The sequence below is a fragment of the Musca domestica genome, unplaced genomic scaffold (genome assembly GCF_030504385.1).
Source record: "Musca domestica strain aabys unplaced genomic scaffold, Musca_domestica.polishedcontigs.V.1.1 102, whole genome shotgun sequence".
Taxonomy (NCBI): Eukaryota; Metazoa; Arthropoda; class Insecta; order Diptera; family Muscidae; genus Musca; species Musca domestica.
The window spans coordinates 1,234,885-1,254,814 of NW_026712117.1; the positions used below are offsets into that span (position 1 = coordinate 1,234,885).

At 34.9% G+C, this 19,930-nt stretch overlaps 1 protein-coding gene and 1 long non-coding RNA gene across 3 annotated transcripts; one reads left to right on the forward strand and one right to left on the reverse strand.

Moving 5' to 3' along the window:
• The first annotated feature begins 390 nt into the window (after nt 1-390).
• Nucleotides 391-19,770, forward strand: LOC131804809 (uncharacterized). The gene is made up of 3 exons (XR_009343299.1): nt 391-675; nt 19,492-19,579; nt 19,633-19,770. It is a non-coding gene; the product is annotated as an uncharacterized LOC131804809 (long non-coding RNA).
• On the reverse strand, nt 5,090-19,750 carry LOC101887583 (uncharacterized). Of its 2 annotated transcripts, XM_011295215.3 has the most exons (8): nt 19,613-19,750; nt 19,075-19,262; nt 18,772-18,953; nt 15,028-16,391; nt 14,614-14,951; nt 13,558-14,547; nt 11,533-12,282; nt 5,090-7,719 (listed from the first exon to the last, which is right to left on the reverse strand). In XM_011295215.3, the coding sequence occupies exons 1-8, from the start codon at nt 19,614-19,616 to the stop codon at nt 7,651-7,653; spliced, it is 3,885 nt and encodes a 1,294-aa protein (XP_011293517.2). In that variant the 5' UTR covers nt 19,617-19,750; the 3' UTR covers nt 5,090-7,650. The 2 variants fall into 2 exon arrangements, with proteins under 2 accessions (XP_011293517.2, XP_005185933.2); XM_005185876.4 differs by having other exon boundaries at nt 5,090-12,282.
• Nucleotides 19,771-19,930: the final 160 nt, after the last annotated feature.

The following is a 19,930-nucleotide window of genomic DNA, read 5'->3' on the forward strand; positions in this document are numbered from 1 at the left end:
TGAGAGCTGTATTTCTGTAGTTTTACGAAGCTGTTCTACCTCCTTATTGTCTCATGGGTTGAGCAACCTTTCTTGTTTGTAATTTTCAATAGCTATGCATTGCCGTTCAAAAAGTTATAAACAGTCTCTGAATGGGCAATTTTGAGTGTTAATTACACATAAAACGCTTGACATAGATCGGTCAATAAACACGATTCATTTCCACGTGTTACAAACGAATGCCTAAACTTATAATACCCTGCAAATTGTAGTCCAATACGATAGAAAATGCAACCATGTATGAAATTTGTTTATGTTCCACAAGTGAAGACGTTACCAGAAAATGCATTAATGCAGAATAGTCTGCTATGTTTACTAAATCTATACAGATGTCGTTCACATGCAGAATTCAAGATGTCTTTACGAGTTGTGTAAATGCATACATAATACATCGATGTATAATCAAATTAAATTCAACATTTATTATTGTTCTTTAATTCATCTACCAAAACGAATGTTGCAAATTGAAAAAATCACCACCATTAAAAGTTGTTTTCTCATCGTTGCTTCGTTTTCCAGTGGCAAAGGTGTTGACTAAAATGTTTTCTTATACCATTTTATGCAACTCTTATATAATCCACAAAAGAAAATATTTTGGATCAAATTGCATTGGGCGACGTTCAGGGCAGACAGCAGGTAGTAGAAAAAACCATTGGGGGAGACAGACTTTCTTGGCTGTGTGTGTGTGTGAATATGTGTTTTACCAAATTTACCAGCTACGCATTCGCTCTGTTGCATTATCGTCGTGTTTTCAAATATTTGGTGGTGTCACAACTTAAGAATACAACACGAGTGGCCTGACCGTTTCTTTGCCAGCCATTGCCGAATTGATTAATAGAAGACAAAACCAAACCTAAAAATGCAGTTTTGGTACGATGGCAGCGTGTGGTTTTTGAAGATATGAATATTAATATGGCTTCATGGTGTGTTTCACATACCATTTTTTTTTTATTTATTTTGGTAATTTGGATGTGTGTACGTTTACGTAATTTGGATGTGTGTACTATAACTTTTAAACCGCTTATGGCCACGCGTTTAATCCTTAAATGATCTTTATAATGTAGATTTTTGGGAAGTCATGCTTAGTGTTACAGTTATGAAATTCATAAATGCCGTTAAAAGGTGACATAAATGTTTATAATCCAGGAGGTAACGGAACAACTCTAGTTTAGTAAAAACTTTTAGATTTTTTCCAGAGGTAGGTATTTTTACCCCGGTTTCGGGAAACTATTTTTTCTTGGGGGACGGAACGGGGCGCCAGATTTCTGATCCAAAAGCCCGGGTTCAAGACCCCGACTAGACCCGGATCCAATTACCCGATATAGACAATATAGGTATCGTTATAGTCAAATTAACGATTTTTTGGACCCGGATTTTTTTAAAACCCCCAAAAAGTCAAAAAAGGGCCCATTAGGGGGGGTGTCAAAAAATGATTGCCAAATTATAGCCGACACTCTTACCTTTTCAAAATGCTACAATTTGTGCTAATACTTTTTTCGGTTCCAGAGATATGGGTTTTTATGAAAATATTGTTCCAAATTTAGAAAACTTTTGTAATTCCAAGGACGGTTACGGTTACCTTTTTTTATTGAAAACATAGTTTTAATGAACTGGTTAGAGTCGGGTTAAGCGGATGGAGCAATAATTTGGCATCAATATTGCTGACCCCTATAACGGGCCCTTTTTGGAGTTTTACAAAAAATCCGGGTCCAAAAAATCGATAGTTTGACTATTTGACTTATTGAACTGTTTAGAATCGGGTTATGCGGGTGGAAAGACCCATATCTCTGGGACAAGAAAAAGGTATTAGCACAAATTGCAACATTTTGGAAAGGTAAGATTGTCAGCTATAATTTGGTTTCAATTTTGTTGACCCCCATAATGGGTACTTTTCGACTTTTTTGGGGTTTTATAAAAAATCCGGGTGCAAAAAATCGATAACTATAACTTTTAAACCGCTTCAAATAACCCCCTCATGTGACTACTTGTTGGATAGGTATTTATATAACATAATGGTACATTATGAGAGTTTTTCGGCATTTTTGGGATCTTATAATAAATCCTGGTTCAAAAAATCGATAATTTGACTAAAACTTCCACACCGTTTCAAAAAACCTCCTCATGTTAGAGTTAAGTAAGTCCCAGTTTGGTACGGTTTATATGCTGGTGCAATCATAATTTACCGTACGTTTTCAAAGATACTGCGATTCGAAAAGTGACTGTGTGCTACCGTGAGATGATATCTAACTTTTTTTGCCCAAAATGCAAGAGCTTGACTTGCATTACATGTTGTTTCACCAAGACACAGCATACCCAACAATGGGCTGAGAGACAACTTCGCAACTGCTTATATTGACATATTGGTAGGTAATATTAAAGCATAAAATAAATAAATAAAAAAATCCAGATAAAGATCTAATCTTGAAAAATATAGTTGTAACTTGTGTATTAAAAAAGAAATAATTATAATTAAAAAAATGTCGTGCCCTTTTGAATTGTGTAATATTGTTGCAGAGGATGAATTGTGTGTTACCTGTTGGTAACAATTGCATGCAAAATGTGCTAGGATTAATGCAAAAGTCGTAGACACAATTAGAAATAATGTTGGTGTTCGTTGGTGTTGTGTGCAATGTAGGAAACTCTCTGCAGACTTTTATAATTTTGTAAAGGATTTGCAGTCGGAATTGACATCGATGAAAAAAGATTTTTCCTCACTATCACTCCGATTAGAGAATTTCTCTACATTGTTTGAGAAATACCAAGAATTAGATGAGTTTGTGTCGTCACCGTCAGTTTCTGGCCAGAAACGCAAAAGGGCTGCGAAAAAGGCACCAACTAAGGGAATGCCTAGTCGCAAAGCAATAGTTTTTGTAACTTAAGTAAGGGAAAGTCATTTTTTCGTAATTTGTATGCAACATCCGGAACCGGTTCCGGAATAATGCAAGAAAATCGGAATTTTTATACCAGCAGTTTTTGAAAAACCCCTAAAAACTCGAAAGTAGGCTCCTTATGGGGTATTAAGATTTACATGCTACATTATAGCCTACACTCTTGCCTTTCCAAAATGGTACCACATGTGCTGATGAAATTGATATTTTCTCCACTAATATTTATCTAATCATTTTTAAGTAGAAGGGCCTTCGGCCGGGGCTTGAGATTTTCTCCCCTGAGGTTTGTCCAACACCGACTATCGTTTGAAAGATATCCAACAAGTGGTCAAATGATGGGGCCGAAGGCCGGATACCTACAACTGTTAAATTTAGAAAACGTTAGTTCGCGTAGCCGGTTGAACATATCCAGAAGAGAACCTTTCTGGACTCAGAAAAGGTATTAGCAAAATTGTAGCATTTTGGGTGTCAGATATAATTCGGTATCAATTTTATTGGGCCCTTTTTCTTCTTTTTGGGGGTTTTATCATAAGCTTTCAAATTATACCCATTTTGTACATTTAAGTTTTGTAAGACCGGATAAAATTATTATTTTAATTTCAAAAATATACATTGTTGGAATTGAGATTATCAAATTGAAAATGCAGAAGAATAGTTCGTAAAATATTTAATTTTAATACTTTCACATCATTCCCCTGAATACAAAGTTTTTAGCTGTTGGTCCTAATCTCTCAACTCTTCAAGCAATCAATTTTAGGAAACATGAAATATACGAATATATTATCTAACGTGGAGTCGCTCTTCTTTAACCGCAAAAAAAGTTTCCGAACCATCGCCTTTGGCGTTGATATCAACTTCATTTCCCACGGGAAGTACAGAATAAATAAAATAAACCAATTGTTTATATAATTTTTTCAATTTCTTTATTTAAACAAAGTCCTTGATGATTTATAACACTTTTTTATAAAAATATTTCTGTCTCTTTTTATCATATTAAAGCTATTTTTTAATAACTAATGTAAATAATGGAGATTTTCTTTACAAAACTATTTCTATATACTAAATTTATGTATCTATATATACATTATTTATTTTTTACAGTGTGCTGTGTATAAACAAAAGTGACAATGATTGAAAAAATCGAGTTAACAGTAAAATGTGATGGAATTTTTGAAAACCACTTTTATTATATTTGGGTGAAAAAAGAATAATTGAAAGAAAAATAAAGAACAACTATATGAAAAAAACTCAAATCATTGAAACAAATAAAAAATTGAACTCAACGGAAAGAAAGAAAAACAGAAACTTTATCTATATTTGTTGTCGATGCAAAGATTTAAAAAAAATTATGCAACACCTGCAAGAATGTGATTTTTTGCATTTTTTCGATATCATAAAGGGAATAGCGACTATCGTAACAAACCTTTTTAAATTCTTGCGGTTCTGAAGCAGACCAATGGTAGTGCTACCAGCTGATTACATTTCTTGAAAACCATTTTTATTGTATTTGAAGTAAAAAAAAGAACTATTGAAAGGAAAATAAACGAAAACTATAAAAAATCTCAAATTATTAAAACAAATAATAAATTAAACTCAACTGAAAGAAAGAAAAAAGAAAGAAACTTTGTCTATATTTGATGTCGATACAAAAATTTAAAATGCAATTGAAATATTAACCAGTTTTGCCACGGAATTGGAATATTAACACTTTGGATTTTTTTCTCATTTTAAAAATTAATAAGGAAAAATACAAAATAAATAAGACCTTGTTGCATCCATGGTACAATAAAAAGATATGGTAGAGCTACCAGCTGATTCCATTTTTTTCTGAGTGCGCCAGTTTTGTGTATGTATTTATTGTTTTAAAAAATAAAAACAAAATATTTTCAAAATCAATGATTGGAAGAAACGTAGATTGTGGGGCGCGTATGATGATATTAACCAGTTTGCCATGGAATTGAAAGATTGGACACTCTGGATCATACTCTTGAAAGAAAATCCAGGCACTTCATTCATCTTTCGTAATTTTAAAAATGTGTAATAATTGAAAACAACTTGTTGCATATAATTTTGAATAATTTTGACAGGAAGCGGACATGGCCTCAGAGCTGCAACTTGTTGCATATATTTTTGAATAATTCTGACAGGAAGCGGGTATGGCCTCAGAGCTGAATTTCTGTAGTTTTACGAAGCTGTTCTACATCCTTATTGTACCATGGTTGCATTTAATTTTTAATAATTATGACTGTAGTTTTCGAAATTTTTTTTTACCAACTTATTGTACTATTTGCTGTTCCTGTTCTGCTTTCTTTTTGAATCGACATCAAAATATGACATATGTATGTAACAGAAATGTAACAAATTAAACCATAAGTAATTAAACAAAAATAAGTTCAAAGAAAATGAGAAAAAAAAAACAAACATAAAAAAATTATCTGGTAATTAGAAATTATAAACCAAAAATTTAGCTTTCAAAATAAATAAAACAAAAAATGTCAAATAAAATCTTTCCAAATGTATGTTTTTTTTAGTGGAAACACATGGGCTAAAGTGGAGGATGCATAAAACAAATGAAGCTGCATTTTTTGATATCGAAGAGTATTTTCTTTTTTCTGTTAAATTTCGAACACATATATACACAGATATTTGCTCTGTATCAGAACCTGCAAGAATCTAATAATTCTTGCTGTTGTGGAACAGACAAATAGTTGGTCGGTTCCACAACTTTAAGAATGTAAAAGTTTTTACTACGATAACCGATTTTCCCTTTGTGATATCGAAGAAAATTGCAAAAATAGTAGATTCTTGCAGGTACTGGAACAATGCAAGCATTCTTGAAGTAAAAGAGTCATTTTTATGAAATATAAATAGAAATGTTTGTAAAACTTTTTGGAAGTGTTTTATAACAAAAGTTCCTTGATTCATACTCTATATTTCTTGGAATTAAAAATGGATTTAGTAAAAATTAATTCAAGTAGATTTAGCATAAAATTATCAAATTAATCTGAAGGAGTTTAAAATTTATCAAAATATGATAAACAATGTTTTAAAAAGTTTACTCTTATATGAAATTTGGATGAACGTGAACACACATTAGTCGACTTTTATTTTTGTTGTCTTAATGTTGTAGTCATGGTAGAATTATGAAGGTAAAGTCATGCAATCAAAGGTTTACAATTTTTTCATAATTGCCCATTTCGTTGTCAAAATGATTTTGACTGACATTTTATGTATAAATATAAATTCAAAATTAAAATGTTAACTTCAAATTTGAAAATATGAGAACGTGTTTTCTTTGTAAGAAAAGAAGACCACGAAACTCAAGCAAGTGGCTCTTACAATTTTTTAGAAGGAAATTTCTGTGTGAAGGCCACTATTCGTTTTCAGACATTGTAAAATTTTCACACAGAGCTGCTTATTACTTAATGCTACACCATGTGTTACATCCCTTCTTCACATCAGATTTTGTGTATGCAGACGTACTGGGATGTGCGAAGTGAGAAAGGTATAGGATGATTATTTTGTATTTTGTGAGGCTTATGAGTATTCAAAAACTTTGATACTCTTTTTAAATAGCAGGCCTTCGGGCGAAGCGTGAAACCTTTTCCTCTGGATTGTGTCCAACAATCCCTACGAGAAACCAAGTTTTTCTTTATGTGATAGTTGTACCATGGTAAAGGTACATTTTTGTACGAAATTGAACAATACAAAAAAAAAATAACTTACATCACGTGCGTGTGGTACTGTGATTTCTATATAAGATTCTCGAAAAAATGGTATCTGAATGAGATTTTGTGATTTGTTTTCAAGTTTTTAAAATATGGTGTCATTAGTTTCAAGTTTTTCTCTAGTTTGGACCACGGGCGTGTTTTTTCCCGAATATTGGAACAATCTCGTTATAAATGTAAATTTTTGTTAAAATTTTTTTACTTCAAAAAACCACCCGTGGAATTTTTGTAGCATTTAAGTCAGTCTAATTAATCCCTCCCATCTCTGCATTTTCTGTAATTTAGCTTGTCAAATTTCACTGCATGTCAAAGCAAGTTCCCATCTCTGGTTTGTGTATGAACAATGGATTTATAAATATAAATTTTTACAAATGAATAATTTTGAAAAAAATTGTAAACTTATGATTGCATGACTTTACCTTCTTATTTCTACAATGAATATAACCTTGGGTTTTGTTATATTTGAATATGCGTTTTTGGAGTCTTCGAAATCAAGTTGTTAAAATACAGGCTTCTTTAAAGGGAATTTTGCTTTCAGTTATTAGCCCATGTATCAAATATTGCAGTTTGTCTAAAAAGTTAGCATTTTTGCTTAGTTTTTTTCTTTCTATGTACTCTTTTAACAAAGAGAAATACATACTATATATATATTTGTATAAAAATTCTATTTCTAAGTGTAAATTTTACAATTTTCATTCTATCACTAGGAGGGGGTCAGTTTTTTTGTACATTTAAAAATGGCAAGAGGTAAAATAATTAAAAAATGCAAAGTCGAAATAAAAAAACTTGGTCATATATTTAATATTCTTATATAAAAGAAAGCATAGCTTCCTTTAGTTTTTGGTTCACTTATTTAATTATTTTACCTTTACATTATTTGTTTCTTATATCTATGTAACTATATTTACAAAATATTGCAATTTAAAAGCATCTTAATACTGTCTATACTCTACATAAATAATTGTACAGGTTATTAGCCGGTTATATCTCAAATGTCAGGCACATGCCCCAACTGGGCTTTTTCTATGATCTTGATAGGTTTTTATATTATCTTGTTCTAACATCTGTAATGAAAAATTGAAACTTAGATTAAGCTGCTAATAGATATGCTAATAAATTTTGGATATGGCTGAGAATAAGATACGAAATTTGCTGTGAGATAAAATAGAACAGGATTGGCGTGTTTAGTTGTTGGGCTTTTTCAAACTAGTCAGATGTATTCCTATTGTTATTGTTGTTAATAAAAATGGAATATAGTCTGACTGTTTTGAAATAATAATACATAAGAAAACATTTTCTTTGTAATTTACAGTTTTGATATTGAGTCCTTGTTTCGACACAGTAATTGTGATGTGTAGAGTTTTTGAGTGTAATTTCGTATCTCACCCGACCATTATATTAAGAATAGATTTCAAATTAATTATTGCCACACATACTACATACATATTTCTAATTATATAATCTACATACAAAGAAAAAGACTTACTAAAATAAAACTTAAACTATATGTAAAGACCACTGTGTATGTACTAAATGTATGCATGTATCGTCTGCAAATATAAAATGAAACATGAAATGCTAATCTTCGATTCGAACGTAACTTCAGTACAAGCGTCATGCAATAACAAACATTAAGCTATCAATGTTTATATGTTTGCTCAAAATTGATTGTCTAACATTAGCAGTCCCATAGCTTATTGTAATCAGTCGCGTAGTACAGGTAGTTACGAATTGAATAGGCAGTCGGGGACGACCCGCTGACTGAGGGGATAATTTCGGCTTAAATACCCGAGTGCCAATGATCCTTAGGCTGACATGGTGATTTTTCTGAGCCCCTGAAAAAAGCCTAACTTCTCTGCTGATCCCCACATAAAGAGGAACGCTGGGTGTTATGTGACCAATCAGTGTTGCAGTCAGGGTACCGACTGTATTCTAACGGAGCTTTGTTGACATTTGGGCGCCTCAATAAATATCAGATTGGCGATTTTCTGTGCGCCTGATAATAAAGCCTTTCGGCTGATCGCCACATAAAGAAGAACGCCGGTTGTTGTGCCACCAATCAGTACTCCAGTCTGAGTACCGACTGTATTCTAACGGAACTTCGTTAACATTTGGGCGCCTCAATGAATATCAGGTTTATTAGCCAGAGTCCTTGTTAACGTTTGAAGAAGGCTAAACGAAGATCTTAAATTGGCTTTTACAAGTTTATAGAGGGAGTGGATAATGCTGCTAGATTTTGCAATATACTGTCTAAGGACCACAAGTCCATAGGTATAAAGCGAATGGACTAATTCTTGTCTACAGACTCTCGACCTCTTATCAGTCATCCACTTCCCTGGTAGTAAACATGCAGTTAGTAGTAAGTTACCACCAACATCCTCCCTATGTTGTAAATCGGAAAATTAGATTTGTAGGAAGGATAATAAGCAACCACAATACTTTAAATATCCTGATCCTGGTGGGAAACCAAGTCAAACATTACCTATAGACCGATTAGACACTCTTCCTTTCTAATGAATACCTCAAAAAATTTACTGGACCTGGAAATTCTTTTAAATCTACCACAACAATTTAAATCTCCTGGTCCCGATTGCATTATACTGGCAATGTTGTAACATCCATCTGAGTCGGTTTCGGATATCAGGCCTGTCTTAGGTTGAGGTTAGTACCCATTCTTTGGGAAGATGTTACGGTGACCTATATTCCCAAAACTAAGACACACATTACCTAAAGGCTATAAACCGATTAGCTTTTTTCCAAATTTGCTGGATCTGGAAATTCATTCAAATCGATTAAATGCATCGCAAAACGCCTATCTCAAGGGTCGGTCAGTGGAGACTACCTACATAAAGTCTTCGGATACATTGAGAAAAATATGGAAAATTCCAATTTTACTTTGGCAACTTCTCGGTATAGAGGGACCTTTTAGCAATGTAAGCTGAAGTCGATTCCTAATGTCCTCTATACCTCTGGTATATCCTCAAGCTTGGGAGAGAGTTCCATTAGGAAAACTGTGAGCAGAGCGACACCGTATGGGAAATTGCTACCATTTCCGCTTTGGCTTCTGGTGATCAATGAAGTACTTGTGAGTTTCGACCAAATTCAAATAGAGGCAGTCGGATATGTCGATGACGTAATGGTGCTGATAAGTTGTAGATTTCTTCCATCTATTTCAAACCCAATACAAAGTAACCTAGTACAGCGGTCTGGTTGGGCCCTTGTCGATGGTCTGGAATTAAACTCTCAAAGATTGAACTTGTACTATTAACAAAAACGTAATATAGATACATTTTGGCTGCCAGTACTGAATGGAGTTGTACTGAATATTTACTCGTGTGCTAAATATCTGGGTACGAGATATTTATGTGGGCTTAGACAACAAATCGAACAAAGGATGTACGTGACCTTGGTTTTATTTGTTCTGACCTATGGGGTTCTCATTTGGCGATTGAATCCAGAACGCTCATGTTAAAATTAACCACAGTGCAGCGAGCCGCGTCCTTACTGCCAACCGAGGCTCTCAAGAGCACACCCCAATTTACAAAAAATTCCAGCCATTGAATATTCTAGCTCAATTCCAAGCAGCAAGGAGTGCGCTGAGACTAGCACTCTCCACGTTTTGGTTCTAGGATGAACTCAATGGACCATAGATCTCCGAGTAGCCATCTCCCACGTATCTGCTATTTCTTAAACCAAAGCAAACCAAGATATCGGAGATATAGCAACATATATACAGAAATCTATATTTTCGAATATTGTTTTGAATTCCCATTTGCACGACAGAGGTGTAAATATAGGGTAAATGCCACCAAATTTTCGATTTAAATCCAAAATAATCCTTTTGCATGCCTATATGACATTAGTGTGATGTATGAGAACGTAGTTATCTGGGGATATATCTTGAGGTATCCGATCATTCTAGGCAAAATGTCTTAGGTCTACATGATTGTTGCTCTTTTCTATACATCAATATCGGTTTTGGTCTCTTTCCTTTTCTAAAAACTTTTTAGGAGGGTCAAAATGAACTGAAAGGTCTACGATTGGGGGTAGCTGTCAAACTCAATTTTGGATGAGTAAGACATCACATGGTCGGCCTTGCCCGATTATGGCTTTTGCGTCCTTGTTATTGTTTCTATACATCCATATATTTTTTGGTCTCTTTCCTTTTCTAAAAACTTTTTAATGGGGGTCACAACGTGTTTAAAAATACATTTCATTGCACATACACACAGGGTCAAATTAAAAAATGTTAATACATGTGTATATTAAAAAAATATAACGACACATAGATTAAAAAACTATAGAGCTATTGAAAAACTTAAAATTAACATCGAATAAAAAAAACTTAAGACGAAAGAAATTACTACTAAACGTTAAACCTGTTTTGTACAATATAATGAAGGCAAATGAATTGCTTTGCATAAAATCTAAGTAAAAAAAAAACATTTAAACTAAACGTATAATAACTTATGATATACAGACCATAACGGTTTTGCAATAAATGCTTGTTTTTACGGACTACCCACAAGGGACCTTTCAGTTGTGGCCCATAAAATGCATGTGTCCGCAAAAACTTGGATCGCAAATAATTCTTTGAAACGTTAATAGCCTGTGCATAGACATAAAAATTATATATAAGAAAAATTAAAACTATTTGTACCACACACACATACATACGAAATATTTTGCCAAATTACAAGCTAATTAAACATAAATTATAAACATATAAGTAGAAATGAAAAACTAAGCTTCTTCTATTATCATCCAGAGATGGATGAGACTTCATCCAAAGAGAAAATACCCGAATCAAAGTCATCTCCCTGCTGGGGTATTTTCTCGATGGGCTGTAACTTAACACGTATATTATTTAAATTTACTTGATGTTGCGCCATAGCTCGCCCGCTGGTGGTTGGTAGTTCTGTGGTGATTGGTGATAAGATTTCTTGGCTAATTATTAGCATTTCCTTGGGTTTCGATGGTTGTTGGGGTGTGCTCGATTCCACAGTTCTTGCTGACGCCGGCGATGTAAGTCCTTTGAATTTCTTTTCATGCGGGCTATTTGGAGATTCTCTAGATCGACGTTTTGCCGGCGTTGTTTTCAGCTTAACCAAAGGTTCATCTTCATCGTTATCGTGATCATCAAATTCTTCCTCTTCTTCAGATTCGATCTTCCGGGATTTTGTCTTGACTTTCTTTTTCGCTAATTGTTGTGGTCCTTGTTCTCCCACGACTGGTGTTTCCGATTTACGTTTATTGCTAGCGCTAATCATGCCAATATTATCTTCTATTGCAACAGTGTGACGTTTTGTACTTAACAGCTTCAATTTAATATCCGACCATGATGAAGGATTTTCACTTGATTTATTTTTCACCATAATATCAACATTACTTTGATTAGCCAGTAGCAATGTTGATAGGAAGTACCGTGATACATATGATCGATCCTTATTATCCATAATGTCCTCAAAGCTTGCCTCTGGTTTTAGGGAGGTGGATTCCTTTGCCACATCGCAATTGGTTGATTGTATTGTGTCAATTATTTCGGTACCCAATTGGAAAACATCAAAGTGATGGCGTTCTCTTGATTTGGCCAAAATTGGTCGAAGATGTTCGTGCCATTGTTGTATCTAAAAGGAAAGGATAAAAGGACATGTTTATTACATATTTCAAAGTTACGTGTTATTTACAAAATTGAAATTTGGAAAATTGAATTTAAGGACAAGTGTGAAATGTTGGATTATCATCCATATATGTGTGAACCCCAGTCGTAGGTGGAAGTCCAAACCCCATAGGGTGAACCAGGGAGTTTCTGATATATGTGGAATGATATCTCCCAGAATTCAGCGCACTCCAGATGTCGTTGAGATCTTCCCCACTTGGAAGAAGCAACAAACTAAATAAAAACAAGTAAAAAAGGTGTAAGTTTGGCCGGGCCGAACTCCACCACTTGGAACGAATTACGACTATACGAAGGTGTGGACCAGCACAGACAATTTTCTGTCTTAGGCTGTAGTATCCATTGCGAACTTCAAATACCAAATTTTGAAACAATTCCGTTGAATAATATTAAAAAAAAAAAACATAAAAACCCGAATTTTGGGAGGTACCGTTATATGAGGGCTATACAAATACGTGGATCTGCACAGACAATTTTCTGTGTTAGGCTATAGTATCCATTACGAACTTCAAATACCAAATTTGAAACAATTCCGGTGAATAATGTCGCTTAAATCACCAAAAAACCGAAAATAGGGAGGTACCGTTATATGTAGACTATACCCAAACGTGGACCTACGTGGCCCATTTTCAATACCAAAAAGCCTTCCAGGCATAATATACATTTGAGTAAAATTGTATCAACCTTACTTCATTTCGTTCGGAAGCTAGAGTGATTTCCACAGACGGACGAACATCGCTAAATCGACATAGAATTTAATGCTGATGAAGAATATAAATACAAAAATGTATATAAAAAATATAAATACTTAAAATGGGTCTAAAATGTATATTTCGAGGTTAATATACCCATCATACTATGGTGGAGTGTATAAAAATGGTCATTGGTTAAAGCTATCGAGCCAAGTGCCATTAAATCGAGAGTCATTCTTGATTGCGTGAATTCATTAAACCCACATACCTGACCCTGATTTAATTTTATCTCAGCCATTGTGAACAGAGGAACAATCGTAAGTAAAAAGACTCCTCTTTCGGAATCTTTAAAAAAACTACATGCACAGATTCTGGAAACAGAACAGCATCAGCGTCTTAGACACTTGATTTGTGAAAGGTCTTCGAATGATAGCAGGACGCAGTTATCTTGGTAATATGCCACTCTAATGACAACCGTTTTTTCACCATTTGTTCTGACAGAATGTTAAAAAGAATATATATTAAATACATACCTTGGTTTTTGTACCCTGTAAATCCAAATCGAATAAAGCATTATCTTCCTGACTTTCATCGCCGGTCATACTTTGCTCTAATTCTGGAGCAACAGAATCTACTACATCATTGCCTTCAGCCACAAAGGAAGTATTTTCTTGTTCGCCGGGAATAGTTTCATCTTGAACGTGCGATTCATTTGCTGTTGAAACTGTTTCAGTTGTTCCTTCTTGACATTCCTTATTTTCTTCAGTATTTGTTTTATCACATTCTCCATCACTAGGTTTGTCTGGGATGTTTGTAGTTTCCTCAACGGCAGACGATTGCACATCTTTATTGCTTGATATCGTTTCACACTCTTCTTGATTGTTTTCCGTAGAATTCTCCCCGGCGTTGTCACATATTTCCCCTTCTGCAGAAGTACTTTTATTTTCCCCCGATTCTTCTAAAGGTATTGTTGACTTTTCTGTTTCCTCGCCAGGCTTTTCTGCGTTTACCTCCGATGATGCACTCTCAGATTCCTTATTATTTTCTGTTGTTTCATTTTCTATTTCAGCCTCCAAGGCCGATCTTATGCTATCCGATAACTCATTAAGTATATCTTCTGTAGTTTCTTTTTCTAAGGCACTTTTCAAATTCAATTTACAACTATCTACATCTGGGGCGGGATTTTCTTCAAAAATTGTTGCCAGGTTTTCTTTTTCTGGAGTTAAAATTGAGGCATCAACACCCACACCAGAATCACGACTTAAACGATGCGGACTTATTACCAATTTATGTTGCTCATCCTCTGTAAAACCACAAAAATCTGTACATGTAGTCTCATCATCAAAGTCGTCCCGTTCATCGTCGGTAAAGCCACAAAACTCGGAGTAATGACCAGGACTGTGCGGTGGAGTGTCTAGAATACCAGACATATCTGTGTTATTAAGTGAAAATGCCTGCAACTGATTTTTGCATAGCTTGTATTCTCGAGGGTTGGGCGGGGGTCTTGATAGTTTCATTGAGCGCTAAAAGCAGAAAATCAAATAGTTAATGATATCCGTTGATCTATAGAGACTCTAACCTTTGCTTACCGCTTTTAAATATAAATCCATATCAGGTCCCAGTTTAAAGAGAACTTTTCTTCTCACAAGTTTCGATGGTAATTTGAAAATATTCATAACAAGTGGATACTCTTTCGGTTGATCTATCACAGGCACTGTATAGGTTTCTTGAGAAAAATTGTCCATTACACCGTCGGGCATTTCGAGAGCTTGCCGTAACTTATCGTCCATATATATGGTTACGTCCTTGTTCATTGCATCCGGCAAGTTGGGTGTTAGCATATGTAAATCTCCTTCGTATACATCGGATAAATGTACACCTTCATCGTCAGTGGTGGGAATTTGTATTTGCAAACGTTCCGAGGGTTCTGAAGAAAAGAAAAAATAATTCAACAAATTAAATAAAATTCTTAAAGGAGAGGAAAATGGATTTTTGCAATTTACCATTGTCGTTGTCATCCATGACATGAACTTCCAATTCAATGAAACCTTCTTTGTCTTTTGCTGAGTCCTCACCAGAAGTTTGCACATTGTCTTCCGTATTTGTGGTTGTGTCTTTCTCTGCTTCCGCACTTGGTGTTCCTGCTTGGTTTTCATTTTTGTCACCCTCCTCTTGGTTAATTAAGGAGTTGTCGATGTTTTCAACTGGATTGCCTTCATTGGATAATTGCTTTTCCGCTGTTTCCGAGCAATCATGTTTATCTTCAGCTGTAACGACGCCATTACTTAATGTAACAGTTGTGGTAGATTTTTCTTCCGTAGCCTCTGCATCATTTGTAGTTTCACCATTTGTACCCATGGCATCATCCTCAGTAGTAGTAGCCGTTTCATCGTTCGCTTTCTCCTTTTCTGTTTCACTCTCTTTGTTGGCGGTGGCTTCTTCTCCCGTTTCAGGCTTATCTTGCGACAATGTATTTTCATTTTCTTCAGCGACTGAAGTATTTGCCTCCTCATTGTGGCTTTTTTCTGCATCTGATATAGTTTCATTGCAATTATTTGTTTGATCCAATAAACTTTCTCCCAGACCAGATTCATTCTCCTGTAACTGGGTGGTATCTACTGTTTTATCAGCCTCCAAATCCCCCAAAGAAGTATTGTTGAGCGATGTTTCATGACTGGCAGTGGTGTTATCAAATCGACTTGTGTTTGTCGTACTTTCCAAAATACTTGTACCCATGCCAGAATCATTGATACTCGAAACATCGTTGGCGATATTGCTGGTATTTAAATCATTCATGCCAATTGGCATTTCCATTGTTTCCACATTTCTTTTGGGACTCTTCCACGTTGGATCCAACTCCAATTGCAATACACGATTTTCTAAATTGATATACTTTTGTACATATTCCTCCGATAATGGTGGCCACTCTTGATTCCTCTGACATTCTGCACTGTCCACATCATCGGCATCTTCTTCGGCTTGAGCATCCAGATAGTCTTTAACTTTGAAATGCAAACGGAAATTGATGTCGGGCACCAGCGTATTGTAACGATGTTCAATGTGATATGTAAATAATTTGTAATTTCTTTTGGTGTCGACTTCCTCTTCATTTTCCAAATCATAGATGGTTGCATGCAACCAGCTGGCCGGATGTATTTGCTGTTCCATTTCAATGTTTCGCGGTAATGATTTTGTTTTTGTTGGAGTTTTCGGTGTAGCAAAACGTTTCTCCTCGGTCATCTTTTTGAATTTTTTCGGTTCCAGTTGAACTTCATAAGGGTCAGTGGGAGCATCGAGGGCTCGTTTACGACCACGTTTGGGTTTTTCTTGTGAGGCAGGGGTTTCTTCGGAAGCTTCTTTTTCATTTCTGAAAGAAGAAATAAAATAGCGAATTTTTATTCTATAGATGTTTTTGGATTTTTTCGGGAATAATGATAATCTGCGGAACGTTTGCAGGTGAAAGCAAAACGACATTAAAAAAGTTATACTAAAGATATTTGAGCAGGCTAAGCTGGACAGTCGAAGAAATGCCGAGAGGTTTTTAATTCCATGTTGAAAAAGAAACTGAGTTGGTGGCACAATCTAGATCTAGCCATGGCAACAGACATTCGTCTAAGTGCAGATGTTAGGGAGAAACTGCGTAAAACTTTTCTTTCTCGACCAAAAGATCTATACAGATGTGTCGACCAAAGTTAGCTCTCAATGCGTTGGTTTTACAACTCTAAATACATTCCCTTGGCTCAAACCAGTATTGATCGTAGATCAATTTAAAAAAGATTAACAAGAGATCATTTTCTGCACCTCAACTACTATGGATTCAGGAGTCAGTTCTCAAGGCCATGTTTTCACAACTTTGAATACGTTTGCATTCCCTAACACCAGTATTGACCACAGATCAATTTACAAATGGTTAACAAGGAAACTTTTTCCACACCACAATACCTTCCACCTTTGGGTAAAGACATTTGTAAATAAAAGTATCCAAATTCAAACGTGTTCCACTTTAAACTACAAATACCAGTAAGACAGTTTGGATAATGCTGTTAAACTTTTCAAAAGCCATAAAGTGGGTGAGGACGTTGTATGGGGGCCAAACCAAAACGGGAACCTCTATAGACAATTTTATACTTCAAGGATTGTCATCTACCAAATTTGAAACATTTTCTCACCCATAAAGTAGGTGAGGACGTTGTATGGGGGACAAACCAAAACGGGAACCTCTATAGACAATTTTATACTTCAAGGATTGTCATCTACCAAATTTGAAACATTTTCGTCGGTAAATGTGATTAGGATTATCAAAATACGGAATATCAGTGGGTATAGTTTTATGTGCGCTGTAGGAAAACGTGGACTTAAATATTCAATGTTCTGCCGCTGGAACTAGAACCTATTATGAACTACAAATACAATTTTTTAGACAAATCCATGGAAAATTGTGGTAAAAATAATCAGAATACCGATCGGAAGGTACCGTTATATGGGGGCTATATAAAAACGTGGACCCATACATGAAATGTTTCGCCACCGGAGATAGTATTTTAGACAAATCCGTGAAAAAATGTGGCAAAAAATCATCAAAATTCCGTATATTGGGAGGAACCGATACATGGGGCCTATACAAAAACGTGGACCTATATATACAATGCTTCGCCACCGGAGCTAGAATCCATCATGGCCTATAAAATACGAAGATTTGGACAAATCCGTTGAAAAATGTGGCAAAAATCATCAAAATACAAAAAAATCGGGAGGTACCGTTACATGGAGGCTATACAAAAACGTGGTCCGACATATCTCATTTTTAATACCAACCATGCTAGACACAATAAAAATTGTTCTGCCAAATTTTGAAGCTCTACGTCAAATAATGTCGGCTTTATCGTGATTTCAACAGACAGACAGACGAACTTCTTTAAATCGACTTAGAATTTTATGCTGATCATGAATATGTATATATTTGTACATACATGTTATGGGTTCTACGACGAATATTTAGGGATTTACAAACGGAATGACAATATTAATATACCCTTCTTTTCAAGGTGGAGGGTATAAAAACATATGAGTATGTTGATGTAAGAGAAGAGAGGGTTGGACCGTGAACATTTTTGCACCTTCAGTGTTGTAAGCACAATGATATATATTACTTTTCGGAGAAGTCCATACATTTCTAAATATTGGCCTTTACATTTCTGTTGTACACTTATTTTTATCTAATTTTTAAAAAGTCAAAAAAGGCATTGGTTTAGCATGGTAGATCGATTCAGTTCCTGTCTACAACTTTTCGCGTTCATTGACGAACCTAACGGGGCCTAGTTCAACTTTCAGACTAGGTTAGAAAGTTCTGGGGTAGGAGTGTGGAACTTTGATGCACTAAGGTAAAACTCCTTAGACGTTCCTATATTAAAGCCCATTTAGACTATACCATAATACGATGATTTACCATAAAAAAAAGAAACCAACACTTAGGATGCACGTTGCATTCCATAGCCGGCTTAAAATCAAAACTTTGCCCGGTCGTTTTGAGTTCACATCCTACAGAACCATCTGGCCAAATTTCTTCGATGACTTAGTACTCGTAATGTCCTCTTATAACAAAAAAACCTCATAAATATAAAAACATAAACAAAATAATGATAATAAAATACATTCCAAAGAAAAGCCGGTGATAATACTATATTATTGTATACAAAAAGAAAACAACAAAAAACAACGTTCACACACAAACAAACAAATCAACTTACTGTTCCTTTTGTTGTTGTATTTCCTGATCAGCATTTGATAATGTTAATATTTGTCGCTCGACCAAGCTCTGAACGTAATCAACACGTTTCGAATATATTTTAGAAGAGTTAACTAATAAGAGACCGGCTTCATTCAGAATTAGATCACGATCAATGCCAAGTCTTTCAAATAAGTCCAAATACTAAAAAAAAGAAAGAAATGATGGAAAGAAAGCACAAAAAAATGAATATTAATCGGTGGAATGATGATTTCATTGGATGGCGGCGGCGTGCACATGTATGGCGCGCCGCTCATACACTTACATATCTTAGAGAAATATTGAAATCTGTTGAATATTCGGCATGTTCTGATAATTCTATCAATAATAATACAATATTCTTTTGGGATGGATCCTCTTCCACGGTACGAATTAGCTTTGATACTTTTGAATTGGGATGCTTATCTGCCGACCGCAAAATGTCGTTCAATAGGTTATTACTGCTAGTGTTAGCTGTTGTACAAAATCAAAATGAAATAGAAAACACATTGATAAACATAGGGAGAGAGATTAGTTGTAAAGTTTACAATGTAAATACAATGTTGTAAAGCTAGTTTATTCGTCGTCATCATCATTATTATCGTTGAGGAGGTATAGGGCCATAATGAACACACATGCACACACACACTCACCGCCAAACACGCACTGTTTATATTGTTATAATGTGTTTGTTTGTATGTAGGTATGGTTGGTTACGGTGTTGTGCATTTGTTGGACTGTACCCCATGGGCTGGGAGAAAAAGCATGGAATCCAATGCTTGTAATCAAAGGTGAATTTAATGTATTTAACTTAACAATCTTACCCATTATTATCTTCTTGTAGTTCCGCCAAAAATCTTCCTTTAATGTCCACTTTGTTTTCTCAATATAATCCCGCCGTTTTAATTTACAATACGATTTTCATATCCATGTTATTTTAACCAATTATTTAGTATTGCTTTCTAGCTTTAGAGCTCTGCTGTTGTATATTTACTTAATTATTTTTTATCATTCTTTTATAATTCCATTATTTCGCCCCTTTTTCATGTTGGTGTTAGTGCAGAGCCCACTCAAATGTAAATGCAGCTTTGTTTCCCCTATTCCATTTAATATTTATTTATTTTGTTTTTATCGCCTCTACA